The 23,342-nt window shown below is 36.5% G+C and overlaps 1 protein-coding gene across 2 annotated transcripts; it reads right to left on the reverse strand.

Annotated features, from left to right (window-relative positions):
* Positions 1-1,449: 1,449 nt before the first annotated feature.
* LOC136826189 (nicotinamide riboside kinase 2-like) lies at positions 1,450-20,639 on the reverse strand. Of its 2 annotated transcripts, none has more exons than XM_067083246.1 (5): positions 20,458-20,639; positions 16,559-16,710; positions 13,387-13,500; positions 10,389-10,546; positions 1,450-9,347 (listed from the first exon to the last, which is right to left on the reverse strand). In XM_067083246.1, the coding sequence occupies exons 1-4, from the start codon at positions 20,513-20,515 to the stop codon at positions 10,391-10,393; spliced, it is 480 nt and encodes a 159-aa protein (XP_066939347.1). In that variant the 5' UTR covers positions 20,516-20,639; the 3' UTR covers positions 1,450-9,347; positions 10,389-10,390. The 2 variants fall into 2 exon arrangements, with proteins under 2 accessions (XP_066939347.1, XP_066939346.1); XM_067083245.1 differs by having other exon boundaries at positions 20,458-20,633.
* Between the last annotated feature and the right edge of the window lie 2,703 nt (positions 20,640-23,342).

Below are 23,342 nucleotides of genomic sequence, written 5' to 3' on the forward strand. Positions count from 1 at the left end.
TGAAGTAGTTCTTCTCTAAAAGTGGGCTGTATATCAGAAGTCACTTCAAAGTACCTCTGGAACTGTACTTTGATGTGCAATCTAATGAAATTATAGATTACCTGCTTGTCCGTGGGCTGGATGCAAGGGGTCATTTAGGAGACAAGAGCTTTACCGTTATGAAGTTAAACCCCTACAGCATCTCCCCTCCAAGTCTGGAGGATGAGCTGCAGCCCTGTCCAGCAAAAGAAAGCCTCCAGAGTCAGTCGTTTTTCCTCAAGGCATTTCTTGGCACTAGAGCCAACTTCATTCACCCACTTAATAAAAAATTGCCCAGACACCCAAGCTTCACTATTACCCCTCCAAATCCCATTTAATTCACTGCGCAAAGCCATTGGCTCCTCTGATTGGTAGACAAGCGAAGGGCTCAGATTTATATCTCCACTTGCATTCTCACAGAGCAAAAGATATTCTGTCCTACACTGATCCCACTTGATATTTTTTTCAGAAAAAGCCGGTCTCTTCACTACTGAATACTTACTGGGGAATAAGACCTCAGCGTCTAAGCCTTACGCTAGCATAACTCTTTACTGGTATCTTTGTCAGAACTGGTAGCCTTCCCTCACCTCACCACATGGTTTATGCTATTTCTATTAAATTTCTCAAATCACCCAAGACTGACTTTAACACTCGAGTAGTACCAGAATCAGCACTCGTTCCAAGGGTGTTTTTGAAGAGATCGGCATGCAATTGTTTTGACTTTCTCAAATGATGGCCTTAGAAACAATCACTAACCGCTTTTTCATCTCCCCAAATTAGCAACTTAACATTTTCAGTTGTCAGTGAACTTTTTGTAAATGTTTTCACTCCCTTGTAAACATCTCTGCAAAATAAAGCTGTAATATTGTAGATCGCAGATTTTGGCATATGAAACTCCCTTGTCAGTTCAGTGATGTGGTCACCACTTTCGGATTTTGTCGACTTTTTTATTTCTATTGTTTTTCTCTCTGTCATTGTGATTTGCTGTCATCTTGACCTTTTTAGGTCCCATGGTGACTTGCCTGCACTAGAATCACAAAATAACAGAGCATGAGAAAGCTTATTAGAGATGTGTGCTGAGCAACAGCTAAGGGTAAACAGACCATTTTCCTTTTGTTCCAGCTGGAAAAGACACAATGCATCTCCTCTCATACATTCTAGACAATCGTGTTTGTTTGGTCAGGCATCGAGCAAAACAGCCGCCCACCAAGAGATTCTTTACTCAGTTTTCAAATATCAAATCATTTGAGTTGAGAGCCGTTTGAGTACCAAGGTACCATTATTTGATCCATGAAAACTCAGAATATGCAGAGTTCTCATGAAATTTCTTTCAAAGGCACGCAAAATCTTTGAAAATGATGTTTTCTCACCTTTAATATACAATGGAAAGTACTGTTGTCTGTAATTCAAAAAGGGTAATGAAATGACCAATAAGAATGAAGTATTAAAAATTTACTTACCCATACCTTACTAATCAAATGTAACAAACAGTTAGCAAAGCTAAGCATAACAGTACAATAAATGACTGCACTGAAGACATCAAATGACAGAAAAATAGCTATAAAAGTGAAGATCAAAAGTAACTCAAACTATACTTTTATACTCATAATTTGTAACCTTACAACCATCCCAAGGCTTTCAAAGACTATTTTGTACACGAGTAAACATCATCAAGAAGAAAATTACTGTCCAGTTGCACTAGTAGGAATGATAAGATTATCATTGAATGTATTCCAATGGTACGATGGTCTGACAGAAGTTAAGAGAAATCAAGGAGAAATGAAACAGTAAATTAACTTAAGAAACAAGAACATCATCTGCCCTATAATGATCACGGGGCCTTCGTCTACGATCAATACACATGCAATTCATGTACTGTAATCAAAATGCACCGTTGCAAAAGGCTGTTAGTTATGAAAGAGTTTAACCAGACATTAACGCTACGCTAACTAAAAAAAAAAAAAGTGAACTAACACCACACTCACACCAATTTGCAAGAAAAAACTTCAGAAAAAATATCTAACTTCACCTTACATTTAATTTTCGGTAACAAACTAACAACTTTAAATTCAAAAGGATGTACATCCCGTGAAACTGTTAAAACACTGTATATGATACCACCAAATACTGTCAATAGCTCCAAACAATATACTCAGTTCATCTTACCTGAAACACACACACACTAAAAACCTATTTCCCTCTGATTAATAATAATGTAACCATACCCAACAACATTTAAAGCAATTCAGCTTCACAATAACAATATACAGTAGCACTGTAATAAGGCAAGTACAGTATGTATCTATAAAGCTTAATTTGAGCAGCAATAATAAGGGAAGCAAGCTCCAAGGGGGTATGTAGTACTACTATGAATAATTAACCAATACTTTTGACTTTCATGTTTATTGGTAGTATTTCCCGTAATTATTTATTTTCTTATACCTGACAATATTCTACCCTTAGCTGCTGAACAAATAAACAGTACATTTCAGCTATAAGTGATTTAAAACAAAAATTTTATTTCAGTTTTGCACAAGGGAACCTCAAACACAGCCAGCACCATGAATCAATCGCAATGGCCATGGACAATTCGAAAGACATTCTACCTTCATCTATCACTGAAACATGAAAAACGGGAAAACTTCTTGACCATTTTTATGTGCAGCACACAGAATCGCTATCAACTTATCACTTCTTTCACCTCAATCTTTCATTTCATCAATGCTAAAAAGAACAAATGGAAAAGATTCAAAGAAATGGACAAGACTGTGTTAGTGAAAATACGAGATATGAAGGGGTCCTGCACACATCTAGTAGCATGAGAGAGAGAGAGAGAGAGAGAGAGAGAGAGAGAGAGAGAGAGAGAGAGAGAGAGAGAGAGAGAGAGAGAGAGAGAGAGTCTTACAAACTGGACTGTACAAGTTACATTACAGTACAGCACAGTATTTTTGTAACTACTGTATCTTCTTATTTATTTTTGTTAAAGTTTTGTGTATAATTCTTTAAAAAATTATATCAGTGGTATGACGTTAAAACCAATATATTTATGGTCTGGTATCAGTGCACAGTTCTCCGAAGATCTTGGAACCTATCCTCCATGGTTAAGGGGAAATCTATATGTAAAAGGCATCATTATTAAACTTTATAATCATGTCAACTAGTATTTGGAATGTTTTTAAAACCATCAGATATTTCTCTCAACTTATACATATACATAAACTAATCTTTGTGTTTGTTTGGAATTCACGTGTTACAATCTTCTCGAATCACAGACCTACAACTTTTCATGTTCACTACCGATTATAATAATTATCCCGTTTAACTGTTTGACCCTTGACATAGCCTTTCACAAACTGGTCCTCAATAATGTACAATACTGTTACAGTGATGTGAGTCAAATGGATACCTTACATTGCATCGTTTTTTCATTTTCAACATACAAAACACTGTACAAAAATACTGATTTACAATGCTATCACATTCTAGTGATTTTGTTTACATAGCATCTGCAGCAATACCTTTTCTTACATTCAAGACCAAGGCCAGTAGCAGAACAGCGCTAAGCAGAGAAATACTGGAATCTTACATTAAGCTTCAAGAACTTTTCCATAAATTGTAAGAGCTGAGACATATTGACGTGTTTCTGGCGGTCTGCTGCTACAAAGGTAACACTACCAGTACATTTTCACAGAAACCTGTGGCACTATTGATTAAATATGGTAAGATTAACAACTATCACAGCTGGGCTATTCATATCTTCACTGCAAGGAAAATGCACCAGATTCCTATTGAACTGGTTCATAAGGAACTGGAACTTTCCTTTTATTCTGGAATTAATACATTTTATAGTGATTTTTTATGAAGGCCTGATTATTCCTGCAAATTCTGGTGAATAACTTATGAAGCTTCATCATGAAATCTAAAAAAAATTATAATCCTCATTCTTATATTTATCCTATCCAGATTCAATCTGCATACAGTATTATTATCATTATTACCATTATCATTATTATTAAGTAGTACCATTATTACTGAGTAATCACCTATAGATATCTTATCAAAAACTTTATGCTGAGGATTTTGTCCTTAAAATTAGCAAGAAAAAAAAAATTAAAAGACATTATAGCATGTTTTTAATCACATAGAAGTTTTGTTCTAAACCATTTTTCACATGAATGGCTCTAAAGATATTTTTTTAATCAAATTATGCACTCAAATTTTCTAAGACAGACAAAGTTTCAACTAAACAAAAGAGCATTTCTTCCAAAGTCAACAATTATAACAACACATAATTTGAATTGACAGTAAAGGAAACTGATGCTATACAATTGGATTACATTCCTTAAAAGTCAATTGCTATGCAATCAATCAGGAAATAACCCAAATTAAAACATGGGGTTAAAAGTTATATGATCCTAGCTCCCTTCATACTGTACGGCACTATCTGTAATGATCATGCACGTAACAGCACTTTATAAGAAACAAAATTGTTTAAAGAAAAGATATTGACGTAATAAAAATGAAAATAATATGAAGACACAAATCACTAAGGACCCCACTAACAATGAGCAATTAAAATATCATTTACAGTATGTTAAAACACCTCCATGTGAACATAGTTTAACAAAAACTTAAAATCACCTACACAAAAGAAAATAACATAGTGAAAGAGAACTGTACAGTAACTGAAATTAAAAGAGATAATCATAAAATCAGAGAAACTTATTACACAATCACCGAGAGAGATTGGCTATAAGAAGGGAGTTATATAAAAAAATCATGACATATATACATATAATCCACTTTCAAATCTCCTACAGGACATTCAAGGCATACAAATTTAACCTTTGAGCAGAATGCTGTAGGATTCAGGAGAAAAAATAAAACTGGCAGCAATTGCAAAGGCTGTCAGAGGGTTACCAAAAAGACTGTAGGTAAGAAATTTATTAACAGTTTACATGATCAAATGTTTATTGATCAACTGTATAGCTAAAGTTGCCTGCACATCAAAAGTTGTAAAGTGTTCATCAAGTAAAAAGTGAATAAATATTATACCACGAGGTGAGCCAGCACTTTTCCTTTCTTGCAATTTCACATAAAAAATAATGTCTCCTTTCAGGATATAAAAAAAAAATCATGCAATTTCTTCTCTGGAAAAATAAGAAAAAATATACCTACTTCATCTGTGCCATTTTGACTTACCCTTGTAAATATACACACTTGTTTGTCTTGGTGCCACGTACCAACACAGCGCATTCAGTTACATCTATGTTTTTGCTGCACTATAAGAACATTTGTGCTATGGATTGCAGAAGAGGATGAGAGCAGATAAAAGAGTGATCACTATCACAAGGAAAATTAAAGCGTAACTGTTCTGTTAAGGTGATGGCCATGCAAGTGTTATATGAACCCCCTAAAGGGAGCCAGCCAATATACGAACAATGGATATTGGAAAGTCTAAAAATGCTGGCGCTTCTTCTACAGCTAAGAACATTATGTCGCAACAAGAACAATCCTTCAAATTCATTCTAGCACGCACTTATGAGGGATTTCCCACAACCACTCCCAGAAACTGAAGCAAATGATTGTATTTTGTTAGAATTAAATTTCGTAAAATTAAAATAAAGTTTAACTGAGTAACAGCACCTTTTCCCTATTGAAGCTAGAGCACCAACAGCAAAATTGAACTTCGTTGCCTGAAACTTTGGAGCGTTACAGTGACGCTTCAGCCCAAACTTTATTGCTTCCAATCTCAAAAAACAACTCACATAACTTCAGACTATCATTTCTCCAACACACACAAACCAGTGTCATAAAAACTGCATACCTGATAAGCCTAAACCTAACCAAATTATTGTATTTGTTGCTTGTTTTTACATCTGGAAAGATAAAATTTTGGTCAATTTTCTTTGGTCACAGTAAAAATAATTATACAATTTTTTTGCATGCCAATGACATCTAATTATGATTTTAACTTATGGGTTCAAAGGTTTATTACAAGGGCTTTGTACCATAGTAGCCTACTTCATGCACAGCAATTAATATGATGGGAGTAGGCATTTTATCTTTTTAAATTTTTGTGACAAAAAATAAAAGGGTTACAGAATAGATCTTCTGGGTTAAAACTGATGAATGTTACATCAAACCCAGCTCGCCTCTAACAAAATAAAAAAATCCTTGATCCAAAAATAAAAGCACCTTTGGAATGCTTAGAAGGGACCTCCACCTAGATCAGTTCCCTTAAAATATAGAAATAAGTCTTGTTAATGCAAAAAAAAAATCAATATAAATTACTTTAATGGGACCACCGAGTCATTGCTAGCCTTGCACAGGCCTCATCTTAAGGATTTGTTCTTACATGAAGGGACAGATGACAAGCAATAAAGCATTGCAGCTGGGGCAGCCAGGATGTTGCAAAGAACCTCTAATTATAGGATATAGAGTGGAATGTATCAAGCAGTGACGGCTCTTTGTGAATGAGTCCCTTGGAAGGTTCCGGACCTAAATACTGGCATTAAATGTACTATATAGTTCATGTTTACTTAAAATGTTTCATTTTAGATTTGGTTATTTTTAAATCAATGATGTAAATTGTGAGGGAAACAAAATATATCAAAGAAAAACAATGAATGATTCAATAAATCAGCCTCAAAACAATAACCACTTTAAGTCTAGTCTAGAATACTGTATTCACATTGTCACTGCCACATTAATTGCCATTACAACACAGTAACTATACTGCTCTTTTACAGACTTTCATTTAAGAGCAGGATTTTATTCTTGAAATATAATGAATCACAAATTAATTTGTTAATCATATTCATACCACACCCAAAGGGATTACTACTTAAACCTGTAACGTCTTGTGTGGTACACTCACCATACAACCCAACAGCACTGATTTATACCTTCTTTTCATCCATTCCCTTTGGTCTCCTCTCATTTAGCTTCAAAATTTCTTTTTTAATTTTTCCCGTTTCATTTTCATTTCTCTCTGAAGAACAAATCCGTTAGCTAAGCCCTAAGAGAGCCGAGTTTCGCATAGTGACTAAGTGGCCTCGGTAAACTACTTTATAATCATCTAACAACAATCCTAATCATGTCATACCTTCAAGTCCAAAACATCAGTACTTTAAAGAAATGCTGGGTAACCAGGCAAAGGGACTTCCATTTATAGCCAGATCTTACCCAGATATATCTGAAATCAAAATGCACATATATATATCATGTTCATGCTGTACCTTTGAATCCCCTATACCTATAAAAGAATGCCAAGTGACTTGGTCCACTAGAAAAAAAAACAGGAAAATTAACATCCAACTTCCCAACAACTATACTATTCTGTGGTGAGCTAATTCCATTCAGACTTACTTTTTAAGTAAGCTGATACTATTCTGGCTTACTTAACACTCCTTCTCAATAAAACTGACTATAACAGAGTACCTTGAAGATCTCATGAACAAATTTTTAAATTTGTTTCATAAAAGCACCTTTCCTCATACAACAACAAGAAAGCAAGATGGACAGTGTAATGCACCTTATCGTATACACTTACTTGAATACAAAAGAAAAGACTTCAGTTAAGCTGTTTACAATTGGGATTTACTTTGGTCAACTCAAGGACTTGCTGATGTATAATTTCAAAGTGGTTTTCTGTACCATCCAAGAATATGACATCACTAACGTTTTTCCTCACTCTGTCAAGATGCTCTTCATACATAGGCCAGACGCAAGCATCAAAATAACCTGGGGGATCTGGGGGTTCATAGTCTCTCTTCCTCCTCCGTTCCCAGCACTGCTCTCGGCTCAAAGTGAAGAAGTACCGGAGGTCACACATGGCTGTCAGTTCAGAATCATCATATATCAAAAACCCATCTAGGAGAAGAACGGGACGATAAGTCTGGATGGAAGAATTGCTGTCACATGTAGATGCATGCAGTGAATCTTCCCCCCCCTCCTCTTTGATGGGGGAAGAATTTATGATATTCCTAACATCTAACTTCATCTTTTCCATATCCAAGGCTGTAATGACATCCCAGTTATGATGTTTCAAGCCTCCTGGACAAGGAATGTGACATGACGAGTCCTCAGGATAGAAATAATCATCCTGACATAACAACTGGGTGAAATTTGGGAGCACTTCAAGAAGCTGCCTCGTCACGGTGGATTTCCCACCATTCGTGACGCCTGATATAGCTACTACAAGCCACTGTGTCATGGTGAATGATGTTAAAACCTTAGTATTAATACACTTCAATGGTATAAGCACATTTGATGAGTGCTGTAGCAGTAAGCAGTTGTGGATTCAACACTAATATTCACTTATACAGAACTGCTGTCACAATTATGTGTCAACATCATCACAGAAGTAATTAGTGGAATGGAGGGAAGGTTATTAATACTGTTCAACTCACATTCAAAGGTAATACTTACAAGATTTTGTTACAACAGGAGAATATTATTATGCAAAGCCTACTAACACTGAAAAATACAAGTCATTCGGTTTCATCTTGAAAATATATGTGCAAATGCTATTTCCAGCAATATAAAATGCATTTGCAATAGCAAAACAGAAATCTTGATTTTCAATAATGTTTAACACAAATGTCACAGCTGTTTGTCAAAGCATAAAAAAAAGTTCAAAGAGCGTGCTAATTTTAGTATTCAAGAATCACATCCAGTAAGGGTATATATTCACCAGTTTCCTGAATGTGAGAAAATCCACATCTTTGAAAAGCAGACTCTAATGCACACATTTTTGTCAAAGCAATACTGGGAGAGAATTTCAGCCTGCACAAGAATAACAAAAACGAAAAACTCATCAATAAATGCAGCAAAGCCAAGCAGTTCCTCAAGAACAAAACTTTTAATTTAAATTCATCAGCTGCTTATACTTGTAGTCTTATAATCAATGTATAGGGAATGGCCTATGTAAAAGCCTGTAAGTGTGATAAGAAACACAAAAACAATGGTAGGCACAATCAGAGCAATTAATGGATCTGGAAACAGGAGCCTAATGGAACTATTGTCATCTGCAAAGGGCAAACAAACAACCCAAGTTAGGTAGTACAAAAGAGCCACTCCAGTGATGCTCAGCACACATTTGCCTATTACTCTGTCATGGCCATACATAGTTACTATCCGCACATTTTGGGTAAGAATTTCATATAGGGAACCAGTGAGAAGCAGAGTTTGTATCTTTAACATGTACTTTTTCCACTCATTTACATCAATGGAATTCCTTGTTCAAGGGTGGCACATTTAAGTCCTGAAAGGAAATGTCTGATTTTCTCGAAGGGGGCGACACTAAGCCTTCAGTGGTTCCATTTCTGAAAATTAAGCATGAGAATTGGAATTAACACAGGCATAAATCATAAAGCACAAAATGGCAAAGGAGATCAGAAGAAATAAATATCGAGTCATAACAAATATGTACATTGGAGAAGGCACAAACTCCAAAATGTGAAACCCTGAGCAGTATAAAAAATGCCATAGAGTGATGATCACCAAAATGAACACAAACACAAAAGGAACTAACTTCCCCGTTAATCTCTCGTTTAAAGGCATTTTGGGAAACCCAATTTACAGATGTATATAAAAAGAGGCAAAATAATTCTTTAAAATTAGAATAAACAAAAGAAACAATCCTTTAAAAATAAAAAATACCAGGCAATGCCAAGCAGTGAAGTGTCAATGCGTCAATGCATGCAACTGCAAAGCTTCTAACACAGAAAATGCCAAGTGAGAATACGCATACAATAATAATAAAAGTACAAAAACGGCACTATTTAAGTGGTAAGGTCTTCTAGCAGTCTAGGGAAATTCTATGCATGATGTTACTGGTTACAATTCTACAGGTTTTACAATACGGTTATTAAAATTCAAGCAGTTAACTTACAATATACAGTATTTGAAAGCTGCCCAACACAGAAAATGACCTAACTCGCAATCACCTTCGCAGTTCCAAGTAGTGGAAGCTACAGTAACCGCATTAGTTTGAACAATTACGAAAAGACCCTGATGGCCACACCTAGATTTAAAAGAACCAGTATCCAAACGGTAATGTTCAGGATCTTTAACTCTCTCCAAACACTACATTTTCAACACAAGGGTACAACAGCATCATCCAAATCACAAACCATGCTGCAGACCGACGATAATTAGAGGGAGAGCGATACCATGCAATACATGGACAATACAGATAGGTTACTAACTTATACAGGTAGCTTTTCAACAACTACACATTACCCAAGAGTGACATTTAAGGGGCAGCAAAGAGTGGGAGCATTAATAGTACAAAAAGCTGCCCATAGCACATTTTAATGCCACAGTTAGAGGCTAAAGGGAGACATTAATCCTACTGAAAGTACCATTAATTATTTAGACGAAGCCACACGTCATTCATCTTCTCAAAATCTTCGTCTGTGAACACTGACGAACTGGCATCCTTATCTTTCTTCTTTTGCCTCTCTGACCAGTCAGATTTTGTGATTCTCTCCTTCAGGTTCTTCTCATGGTGGTTGTTGATCTGTTTCAACACACCCAATGGGATCAAATAAATTCACAAATTAATTCAACATGAAAGGTTAAATTATTATTGATACCAATAAACTAGCAACATAAGTCAATTACAGGCAGTCGTCCCCGGTTATGGCGGGATTCAGTTTCTGAGGGTGTGATGATAACTGAAAATCGCCGTTAACCGAAAATCAGCGATTTCGGCGATTTCTGGGGGTTATCAGCGCCAAAAAGCCCCGATTTTCGGTTATCGGCGCCTCTATTAGGTATGTACAGTATCGGCACCAATACCCAATTACCGGCGCTGATAAGCGGAAATTGGCGATTTTCATCGCTAGACAAGCCCCATAAAACTGAATCGCTGTTAACTGAGCCCGCCGTTAACCGGGGACTGCCTGTAATCTTAAAGTTGCAGTAGGCAGACAACTAACATAGAAAATTATATTATAATTACTGTATTACAATTATTATCATTAAGTACAGGTAGGTTTAATTAGACCAGTAAGTCACAGAGCTACCTTGTTCTCAAAGGTGAAGTGAAAATGGAACAATTTAAGTTAGGGAGGTTCAACTGATAAGTGAGAGGAGACGAAATGGAATGGAGGAAAACTAATTACTGTAAAACAATACAACTGGGTCCTAATGAGCAATGCAAAAAATACCTTTGGTTGCATTTACAATGTGCCATGCAAAGCACACTGTCAGCTTTAATTTGCTATGGGAAATTATCATCATTATTATTACAGTAGCCCTTCAACAGACCTAATACTCCTTGGGTCTGGCCTTCTCAAGTAATAAAAAGCCTATAGTATACCATACACCACACCACATACTGTATATCCTACTGCTAAAAGTGATTCCTCATAGCTTCTAGCCTGAGCTATACAGTACTTACCATTCAGCACTGTTTAAGAACTTTCTAAATTTGCATCACATAATGTAGTAAGTACTACAGTATGATAAGATGAGGTGATGCTGTAATAGGTAATTTAACCAGACTATTGAATTAAAATTCTTAACTTTCGTATGACAACCCAGACGACTTTTAGTTTTCTGAAAAAAAAATAAATGTGCCAGCTTTGTCTGTCCGTCCGCACTTTCTTCTGTCTGCCCTCAAATCTTAAAAACTACTGAGGCTAGAGGGCTGCAAACTGGTATGTTGATCACCTACCCTCCAATCATCAAACATACCAAATTGCAGCCCTCTAGCCTCAGTAGTTTTTATTTTAAATAGCCTCAATAGTTTTTATTTTAAGGTTAAAGTTAACCATAACTGTGAGTTTGGCAACGATATAGGCCAGGCCACCACTGGGCCGTGTTTAAAATTCCATGGGCCGCAGCTCACACAGCATTACACCGAGACCACCGAAAGATAGATCTATTTCCAGTGGCCTTGATTATATGCTGTACACAAACCATTTTTTACTTCTTTGTTTTTGAGAACATCTGTAATTGTAAAGCTCTTGCCTGTGTCTAAGGCATGGCAATTCAGTCATGGCACCCATGCAAGGCAGCACAAACCTGAGGAATTGCACTCTGACTGTTAGGACTGTCTCTAAAAAAAAAAAAAATAAAAAAAAAAAGTGAGGAAACTGTTGACAACTTAGCAGGCATTGGGCACAAAATAATGGGGAGTTTACAATGATTTTATAGCTTAGGTATTCGTTTGTACTTCCTTTTATCTACTTTTTCATAAATTAAGTGTTAGTATTCTGTGGGAAAGATGACTAGATGTGGTAGATGATCACTTATATAAGCCTACTGTTTTCGTTAAGAAATGCAATAGCAGAAAGAGGTCCAACTGTACAGATGACGTATGAAAGTAGATAAATAGTGTGAGTAAACATTTTTATATGTTTATGGGTGCATATGAATACTGTACATCAAAGCAAGCACAAAGGGTCAGCCCTAAATAAACTTTGAAAAACTGACTACATGGTCTAGTTTATTTATCAATGCTGTAATCATAATCTACTATTTGATATTATCTAGTATAAAAATTCCATTATGTCTCATCTCACTTCCATTTCACAAGATTTTGCAGTTTTCTATCTTGTTACCTGACTCTGTACCTGATCCCAATCTCCTGTGGATAGCATGAATTCACATCTTTTTGCTAGTATCTTCATATCTTCCTACATCTTGACATCATTGTTTCCAAATTTAGTGTACCTACTACAGTAATACTGAATTACAGTTTTGCTATTTTCACTCTACAGATCCCTATCACCCCTTCTTATTTTGAGGCTACTGGGGACTAAGAGCCATTTCATATGTTAAATTCATCACCCCTTCTTATTTTGAGGCTACTGGGGACTGTGAGCCATTTCATATGTTAAATTCATCATAGTTTATTATACCTTTACATTTTTTATTCACAGACCCTTCAATGAAAAACTCAACTTTCCCATTTATCTGGGTTTGTGAATGACTAATAGGTCATTACAGGCAGTCACCAGAAATTATTTCCCGGTTTACGACACGTTCCGGGGTTACGACGCGTTGTACGCCGATCTGACAGAAGAAATATGGCTCCAAAACGGCAGAATAATAAAGATTTGGGGGTTTTCTTAATGAAAAACTCAATAAAAATGCAGTTTACATCATTTTCAATACACCCAAAGCATTAAAAGTAAAGTTTTCTTAGGATTTTTCATGATTTTGGACAATTTTTCGGTTTACGATGATTTTCAGTTTATGACGCGGCTTAGAAACGGAACCCCCGTCGTAAACCGGGGACTGCCTGTACACACATTCTGACTTCATTTATGATTAAAAACCAAAATTTAAAAAAAAAAGGTTGTTTCGTCTAATAACTTATAGTAGGTTCATTTCCATAAACTTTCTTACCTTTTCAGCATGAGCTCTAGCAATTTTCCCATCCAGTTTTTTCAATAACTTAATGTTCTTTTTCGTGCAATCAACAGGGCGACTTTTTTCATATTCCTTCAAGGCATTTCGCACCTGAGGGAAGAATATATACAAATGGGCATATTACTTCCTCTACAAGATAAGATTTGTAACACTATATGTAAATAAAAAACCTTACTAAGACACACTTCTGAAGTAATATTGCTTCAGGCTCATCATCAACAACAAAACAAATAAAAATAAATAAATAAATTAGCAAATACTGTAAGTAAAAATCATTTGACTTATGTATTTTTCCTAAAAGTCAAGTACACTGGTCAAACACTTAAAATGGGTACCTAATGCCTGATTACATTATGCCAAAGGAACAAAAACACGCAAGGAAAATGGAAAGTTTTACAAATAAGGACTCTGTGGAGATGTGGTACACAGAGGCCGAAAAAAAACCCACTGATATCTTGAAGATTAAGATGGTTGAACATGTGATGAGAAGCCCAGAGGAACATTTGGTCAGAAAAACAGCTGTGAAGTACCTGGGCAAAGACCTGCAGGAAAACCCATGATATCACATAGGAAGGGGATGGACCTGATGGAAGTTCAGGTAGAGAGAACACTGTGAAATGAGCTCATTTTATGTCCAATCCCATATACGGAAAAGCTAAGATAAAATTGTTCACGATGTAACCTTTAGACATAAATTAGTTACTCACAAAAGAGAAGCCACTTACATTACTCTTCTACTCGAAGTATCAACAATGCTTTTGAGAGCCCCCTGCTCACTTTTGCCCTCACTCGTCATTACGAAGATAAGTGATAGAAGCAATCAATGCGGTTGTAATGGGGGGGGGGAGGCAATGGCATAAAATAACCAGAATTCACGTAAATTTTACTGAGACAATAACTAAGTTTTAACCTTATCAGCATTCTGAGTGAACACTCAAAATGTTTTGGTTAAATCATTCAAATGTCTGGGGTTCATCAAGAAAACTGATCAAACAGCCAGAATTAGGAACAAAAAGTAGAGGCATTGATGTTCAAGAGCGACGTAGAGGCATTGATGTTCAAGAGTGACAAAGTCATTGCACATGCTCTTGCCTTTACAGCTTCACAGTTCAGAAGGTACAAACAAGCACAAAACAACATCCAGAAAATCAAGGCAGTCATTAACAAAGTCAGATCTGTTAGGGAAGCTTTAAACAGCAGGAAAGACAGAAGTCCAGACACACATGACTTCTTGACTCCACAGTGGGCAGCCATAGAAGTAGTAGTCTGCAGCAGATGAGTGGTAGGTAACCTTCCCTATCCCCTCATACAACAACTGCCACTTGATTATAGTAGCCTCCCAATCATTCACATTAATACAAAATCAAATCAAAGAGTGGACAAGTTACAGTGCTAACTCTAGGCTACCCAAAAGTCATAAAGAACCCTGGCAAGCCTACACAGTACCTCAAAAACCTGTACAAATTCTGAAAAATAATTATTCTTATTGCCATTTTACAATACTGTATGTGCATATAAAACAAAAATAACAAGAAAACATGACACTTTAACAATTAAAATGGTTTGTTAAATTGTTCAAGAACTTCGCCAAAGAGCCCAGCCTACCAAAACTAAGTATTCATGATCAAATAACAACTGTCACCAAATGCACAGCTTCCAAAGGTATTGTACTATAAGCAACATATGTGACTGTATGATAAAAACACAATGACCAAATTAGCAATAATGTTGAATGGTAGTGCATGATTATGTAACTACAATGGTACACACTTAAGCTGGCTACACTCCCCTGCTATTTAAATTTTCCATGGCCTCCATTTTCTGAGCAAAGCACAGTATAAAGCGTATACTACAGCTACATCATTAGCCAATTATATGCACTGTATTGTACATATACTGTATACAGCACACAATTTAACCTGGAATAATGGCTGAAATCTACTGTACAACGCTGCTTGTTAACAAGATAAAGCTACTATAAAATGCTGCTTGTTAACAAGATAAATGGCCAAACCAGTTGTCAATAAAGATACTCTGGTACAATATAAAATTTTTATAACAAGTTTACATTCTTGAAGTAACAAATGGAATTTACTGTTGAAAAACTGCAGTGTCTTCTCACCAAAGTAAGTAAATCTTTGTCTTTTCTACAGGTGCCTTACTCATTGGTTGTGTACAGTAATTAAATATTCATTGACTTGTGTTCTTATGCTATTGGTAAGCCACTGTACATGGAAAAAAACTGCAATATGAACAGTTCAGGTAGCTCACATAAAATTACATAGATACCTTACACAAACATTCATACACTTAATATTCTGGGACCCTGTGACATACAGTACATTAAATTTCTGATGAAAAAATTCTAAGAGGATTTAATATTTGTATTTACAAAATGGGTCTCTGTCTTTGGAAGAAAAATATATCTTACACCAACCTGCAAAAAGGAATGTAAATGTTTTTGGCAACCTAATTTCACTTTTAGTTTTCTGTAAAAGAAAACTGTTGTGCTGGCTTTGTCTGTCCGTCAGCACTTTTTCTGTCTGCACTCAGATCTTAAAAACTACTGAGGCTAGAGGGCTGCAAACTGATATGTTGATCATCCACCCTCCAATCATCAAAACATACCAAATTGCAGCCCTCTAGCCTCAGTAGTTTTTATTTTATTTAAGGTTAAAGTCAGCCATAATCATGTCTGGCACTGCTAGAGTTGCCAGCTGCCGACACATCTTCATTTGACCGCATCTGGAGAGCAACTGAGCTCTGCCCGGTCATGGTTGAGAGTTTCATACTGTAGCACATCGTGATATTTAATAGAGCATTATACGATGTACAAAAAAACTTGACTGCGCCTAGGAAACTTAGGCGCATTTTTCACTTGTTTATTATAGGAAAGGTATACATAATCATTATGATTCAGAAGATGAACCCTACTCCTATGGAACAAACCGACAGGGGCCATTGCCTTGAAATTCAAGCTTCCAAAGAATATGGTGTTCATAAAGAAGTAGGAGAAGATAAAAGGAAATGCAGAAAGAAGGGATCTCACTTATTAAAAAGAAAAAAGAAATTAATACATTAATGAATAAGCCTCAATAACTGCTTGACCTCTTAAGAGAGGCATACATAACCCTCACCAACTGCTTACCTTCTTCTCCACAAGCTGATTTTGATAAGCTTTCTTTTCTAACTGGATTCTTTTCTTGTGTTTAGCTGCTCTATGGATGCCGTGACGGTGAGTACTGGCTGCCGTGTCTGTTTTGCCCTGGTCAATCTTGGTCTTCAGACTTCCACTTCCAGCTGAAGAGAATATTGACAATGGATTCAATGTTGAAAGAATATTACAGACAAAAAATCAGTGCTTCATAAATGAACTTTTAGTTACAATGTGATGGAAATATATCAATTTTCCTTATTAATGCTAAAGAAGATTGTCAGGTATGTTTTTTAGGTTTCCAACTAAGTACCAACTATGTACATTACATACTGATAACCAAAAGGGATATCAGAGGTCAGTAAAAGAGATAAGAAATAAGAAAGACACTACCATCAGCACGATAAATGGGGAGAAGAGGCAAAGAGGAAACTTTGGGAGGTATGGCATAAGGAAAAAAAGGGGGGGGGGGGTTGAATGGTGAAGTGGTTGACATGAGATAGATATAAAATGGGCAAAGTACTGATGAAAATTAAAAATATATTAAGTTTTTAAAAGTAATTTATATTTTTACTAGGTACATAAACTATTCTCTTTAATATGAGTATCCTCCTCATTAACTGCAACTGCTGGTGAATTTGGTAACAATATCATTAACAGAGTGAGGAAAAGGGAATACCCTTTACTGTACTCACATTATGTCACCATTATTTTTTCCCCTCCAGCCACAGGAACAAAGCAGGGTGTTTGGGGTGGGATTAAGATAATAAAGGCTCTAATTTGTATACCTAAGAAAAATACATTTTCGGAATTATTTCAAATGTTACTTGTTCCCACGGAAATACAAACCATCACCTTACTCATTAAGCGGGAGGTCGTCTCACACACTTGACTTCAGCTGAATTCAATCAATAAGTGCCATATTCACAGTTGTGCAAGAAAGCAGGTGTTATGAAGCCCGCAACCTCCTACTCAGTCTGGCATAAAGACTGACAGAGTGGTAGGGCCCTTGAGGAAGTCAAGCTGGGTGACAGCTTATTTTGGCTAATACCAAGACTGGACACTTAGCTCCAGCAGATACTTTGGCCCAGAAGCTGCTCCAAAGAAGGAAGAAGGAAAGAAGGTGAGCTAGCTCTACACATTCATAACCCCATACTTATAAACTTGTAAACAAGTTCATTGGCCATCTCCTTAGAAGGTGACATAAAAACATAAAACAAGATAAAAGAAAAATATATATGGTTAATGTATCTGCAGAGAAATTAATATAACATAGGCCACAATTAGCAGACTGGCTACCCTTTCAAGCCAGAGTTATTTCACAAAATACATTTAGCCTAGGATGTAAGTTCGCCTAAACTGGGGTATCAGATTCCAGATTCTCCAGAACAAAAAAGAAAAATTGGACTGCATTAACAATGATGGTAAAAACTGTATTAAACCCACAATAAAGCAATAATTATCATGTGGTCCATACATTTACAGCAAAATTAATATACCTATCATATCCTACAATTTACTTACTAATAATTCACAAAAGAAAATTAGTCATGATTCTAGCGCAGGTAAATACAGGCTATCTATGGGACTCCAGTTTTTCAATCTTCAGAAAGCATTTGAAACTTACAAAGTTAGCCAGGCTAACTGACATTTCTTGGCTGAGTTAGGCATGAAAGTATCATAGGTTTGTAGTAGTGGGCGAGACCAACTACGGCTAGGTTAGGCAAAGCTTAACAAAATTTGAGCCCAGATTATGCTCCAACTACCTACCACGCAGCCAGGCAGGTAAAGTTAGCACAAGTATGCTAAACATGTAGTCTTTACCGCCCAGCCAGCTATATACTACAAAAAAAAATCCGAAGACTAAAGTATTTAGTACTACCCTCGTAAAACTGAATACTACCGTACCCATGTGGTTCAGTAACTAAAAGTTTTTAGGCAAAATGGGTGCCGTGTTTAGTACCCATCCCTTGGGAATGAATGTAAAAACATAAACAAAAGGCGGGAAGTTTTACAAATACAAACAATAAGGATAAAAATAAACAAAAGGCTTTATATGTTCCCGTCGGCAACCAGCTGGAACTAGGCCATGGTAGTAGTCTTCAGTTTTACCACAAACTTGAAACTAATACCACAGCCTGGTTCCTGACAGTTGCCAGTTGGCATATTTACCGCCTTTTGTCCATATTTTTGTTTATGATTATTTCTTTTGTTTATATCTGTGACATTTACCATCACTGTTTATGTTCTACATTCACCCCAAAGGGGCTGGTACTAAACACGGCACCCATTTAGCACATAAATTGCAAGCTGCTGAATCTTGAAGGATGTGGTAGTAGGCTATTGGATTCAAAATTGCCTTCGACACTTGTTTTACAAAGACCTCACATGCTTATTTTAATTTGTATGGCAGTATCCTATAGCTCATTTTTTAAAATGAAACTTCAAGCTTTTGAAAGGTATTTTTAAAAGTTAAATTTTGTTGTTGTTGAGTGATCAAATTGTGTCATCGGTGATATTTTACCCTAGTTCCAAGATTTCCCTGTAGAATGTTAGCCTAGGATAGGCTATTGGCAGTGGTATTACATCCTTATTTGTGATTTAATTGCTTATAGTAGAAAGTTACAGCATAACATGGTTGTGGTGGGTAGGCTAGCCAAGGCATTTCCAATGGAAATGAGTTAAAGTGCTGAAAAGTTGCATATGCTATAATATATTATTAAAGACATATTTCAAAACGGGGGGAGAGTGTAGAACAACGGTGACAGGTTCCACACACGTAACCAAACCTAAACTTTCCTAGAATGCCAGGCCCTTACCTTTCTAACCTCACTAAGGGAGCCGTGCCTAAACCTGGCCGAAGGAGCTTCACCCCTGGACCACCAAGCCCAAAAGTAACACTAAACATCGGAGACAATAGACTTAGCTTCTGTTTGGGGGTAGGCTATTCCTGTCATTCTGAAAACGGTAATTCTAAGTACTAGCTCCGCGCCTGTTTTTACCTTAGAAACTGGTTTTTTCTACACATTTAGGGCTTCTGATACTGGCATTGCATTTGTTTGTTGTCAGCCAAATGGAATGTCCCTTCGCCGTGTTTAGTACTGGCCCGGGGGGGGGGTACCCATACGTTAACAATTTCTTGCACTTGCTGGACGGGGTATGAACCGTTCCAAACAGACGTACCTGTGCTCTGTTTTGTGAAGATCGCGTATGTAAACCCCTTGTTGGATGGACTTCAGGGGTTAATTACATTAATGCGACAAAAATTGAAGGTAAATCCATAATTAGCAACCAATAAACTGTAGAAAAAGTCAAGTTAGGAGGAAATCGCCGCTGCGGAGCTACTACTTAGATCTACCCTGAAAACTACCCCAAAAGGGATACAAACTACACTAACCTTCCCTAACTAGCCCCTTGACCTGTGGCACTTTGTCCTGACCTTGCCAAGGAATCATCACCCTGCCCCTATATGACACTGGGCATACCAGAACGTGTGCGAAACTAGCATATTATGCAGCAGACTTAATATCTGGAATTGAATAATTCATCAAATCTATGTGAATTACGAAGAAATAACTACAAAAAAAAACAATGCACTTAATTCGTCTTGCAATGAACAGCTCGTGTAAATGTTTACGGGGCCAAAAAGCATGGGGCCCAAATCCTATCCTAAAACCCTATAGGATTTCTGCTACAGGATCCTACAGGACATGCAAATGGTAAAAGCTTATACTTTGGGAATTAAGCTACATGTATAATGTTACGATTTCGGTAAAATAAACTTCGTTAAAAAGCTAAATAAGAAAAGTCCATTTAGGGAAGAGACGCGTCCACCTTACGTACAACAGGCGTCTAGAAGCTACCTTAATGGCCTCCTTATTTCGCACACTTACGAGTCAATTCATCGTCGTCGAAGAGTTCTATCCCTCTTTTCACCAGCGACCAGGACATCTCCTTCAATCGCTTTTCCTCCGACAAACAACAGGTCTTTCCTAGAAACACACTGGGACAAACAACAAACAGTTCACACCTCCACCATGTTGGAGCAAATCCGGGTTGCGGAAATGTGAAATCGTGACTCGTGCGCGGTTCTGGTTCTCCTTATTCATAGATATCGTATTAACTTTTACGATTAATTACATTGCGAAATGGAGAGAGAGAGAGAGAGAGAGAGAGAGAGAGAGAGAGAGAGAGAGAGAGAGAGAGAGAGAGAGAGAGAGAGAGAGAGAGAGAGAGAGAGCCATCAGCGTATTTCATTATTCAATTCGTCATCGTAGAAGATTAATACGATATCTATGACTAAGGAAAACCAGTTTTGTCACTGATCCACGTATGAGTTTTTTATACTGGCAATAAATATTAAGCTAAAAATACCCACTGATAACAAATTCGTATCTTTGATCAGAGATAGACAAAAGCCAAATGATAGATTCTGTTTTAATCAAACAAACAAAATCTATAAATATCTCCCACAGATCTTGGAATCCCCATGTCATCAGCAACGTACTTCTACAACAAACCTCAAAGAAGAATTAAAGAGATAATCTTGTGTCTGTCGTTTTCAGTTTTAATATTGATCTGCATCTGCATTTATCTGTGCCTCTGTTGTATTTCTTAATCTAATACTTTTTAGTGGAGAGTAACAGCTGTTTTTGATATAACATTATCTCTACCTAAAGGTTAAGACCCTTGTGGTTGTAATATTTTTTTTTATACCAGTCTGGCAGCCTTCATTCTTGTCGTACGAACAAAGATCACAAACCATTCTCATTCATCTCCTTATACACAAAAAGACTTTATTGCACTTATATATGTCCACATTTCTTACCAATTCGTTTCTTATACTACATATACTACATAACCCAATTACCTCTACACCTTCTACATTGCATTTTACTTCTAAAACAAAGAACTGGTTTAAACAGTCCTTTAATACATTTCAGCATTGGCTTTCTTAAACAATCCAAGTTTCACCTCGGTCGTTTGTACATATCCTGCTACCATTCTTGATTCTCTCATTCTGTGACTCACATCTTCTCTCATCTTTCCAGCATTCGAAATTATTACCTCTAAATACACATTAGTCTACTCTCATAACTTCTGCTCTTGTAAACATTAATTTCTTTTTTCTAAATAAGCTGTAGTTTTTCTTTAATTTCTCCCTTCAGTGTTGTATCATACAAAACAGCAGCCATTCTATATTCGATGCATGACCAGTCCTCTTGTTCCATAATTTATAGACCTATATATGCTGTCCTTTCGTGTCTTCTTGCTTCACTCCGTCCATAAAGTTATTATGCTATCATCAATATCTGTCAGGTGAATCTTCGTTTATTTTAATCTAAATGGGAGAATATGATTGCACTAAAAAGTAGTTTTACTTCATGAATAGAATCCACTGTCAGCATTTCATGTCATCAAACTTTAATTCGTAACCACCTCTTTAGAATTTTCATCGGTGGCAGCAGAATTTCCTTTGAATGGTGTTTTGATCATGCACATGTTGTTAATTAACTAATTGTTGTCAAGTGAGCCGAGTGCTGAAGATCAGCAAAATATAAGGTCAGTCATCAGTTCTAGCTAACCAAAAGCAAGCTTGGAGAAGAGACGTGGAAAATCTCATTTTCTATTGAGTGGTGACCTTAATTGATACAATAAAGAAAACGGAGTAAGTCGTGAATTAACGTGAAGTAGAACAGGAATTCCTGTGTGGAACTGCGTCTAGATAGATTATTCAAGTACCTTAGTGGAGCAAATGGTAAATCTGCGACGAAAATACAGAACGAAAGAATAACTGGATGCGTCCATGAAAAACTGGTGCAGTCAATTGAGCTTTCTTATCCGCTGCAAATGGCCACTTCTCAAAACAGAAAAGCGTGCATTCCAATTAAATTTCTCTGAATAAAAAAAATACTGTACTATACATATTTTAAGGAGATGGCAGGCTCTACTGCAGGACTACGTGATTTGTTATCCAACATGGGTTTATTTTGCTAGCACAAAGCGCCGGGAACGTGAGGGTGGCGATATGATGAAGACATCACAGAATACACCAAGGTTTGGTGCATTGCTGTTGAATATCGTTCATCAACGATTTGACAGAGTAGAGTTTATTTTTATTTACGGAACTACTCCCACTTAGTAAAAAAAAGTACAAAATAATTTATATATAAAGGTAATACTTTATACACACACACATATACTGATTTAGATTTCATAGCAACTTCTTAGACACTAAGTTTACACAATCAGGTTAGTGGCTGTGTTACACAGTAACAGACCCCTTGAAAGAAAAAAATTATTTTTCTTTATATAAAATACAGCGTTAGTGGAAAAGTGTACGATTTCCCTACAGAGTTCAAGCTAAAAGTAAGAATGTTATGTCATAAATCTTTCTTATTATTCTCTACCCACAAAATAAACATAAAGATTTTCCCAGACAATCAAACTGATTTGCCGAAGCCCACAATACTGGCACCTGTGATGGCAAGAGTTCCTAACTCTCAAACAAGGATGTGCACTTCTCGAATATTGAAATTCCTCCGTTCCAGTACTTCTTCTGTCTACTTCTACCCTGTCTTTTCTCCTCCTCCTCCCTACCAGCACGTCTACATTTATCATTCCTTACTCACATATATTGCTCTCAGCAAGACCAAAGAGTTTTAGAACACTCTGGTCAGTCTTTTCTACCTTCGCCAACTGTTTTACTGATTATTTGTCACGCCATTGTATCTCACCTTTTCAGCCCACATTCCTCCACATATATACTATAAAAATA

The sequence above is a fragment of the Macrobrachium rosenbergii genome, chromosome 40 (assembly GCF_040412425.1).
Source record: "Macrobrachium rosenbergii isolate ZJJX-2024 chromosome 40, ASM4041242v1, whole genome shotgun sequence".
Classification (NCBI taxonomy): Eukaryota; Metazoa; Arthropoda; class Malacostraca; order Decapoda; family Palaemonidae; genus Macrobrachium; species Macrobrachium rosenbergii.

Coding starts and splice junctions, on each gene's coding strand:
- LOC136826189 (XM_067083245.1), bottom strand. CDS start 8,236: ATGACACAGTGGCTTGTAGTAGCTATATCAGGCGTCACGAATGGTGGG.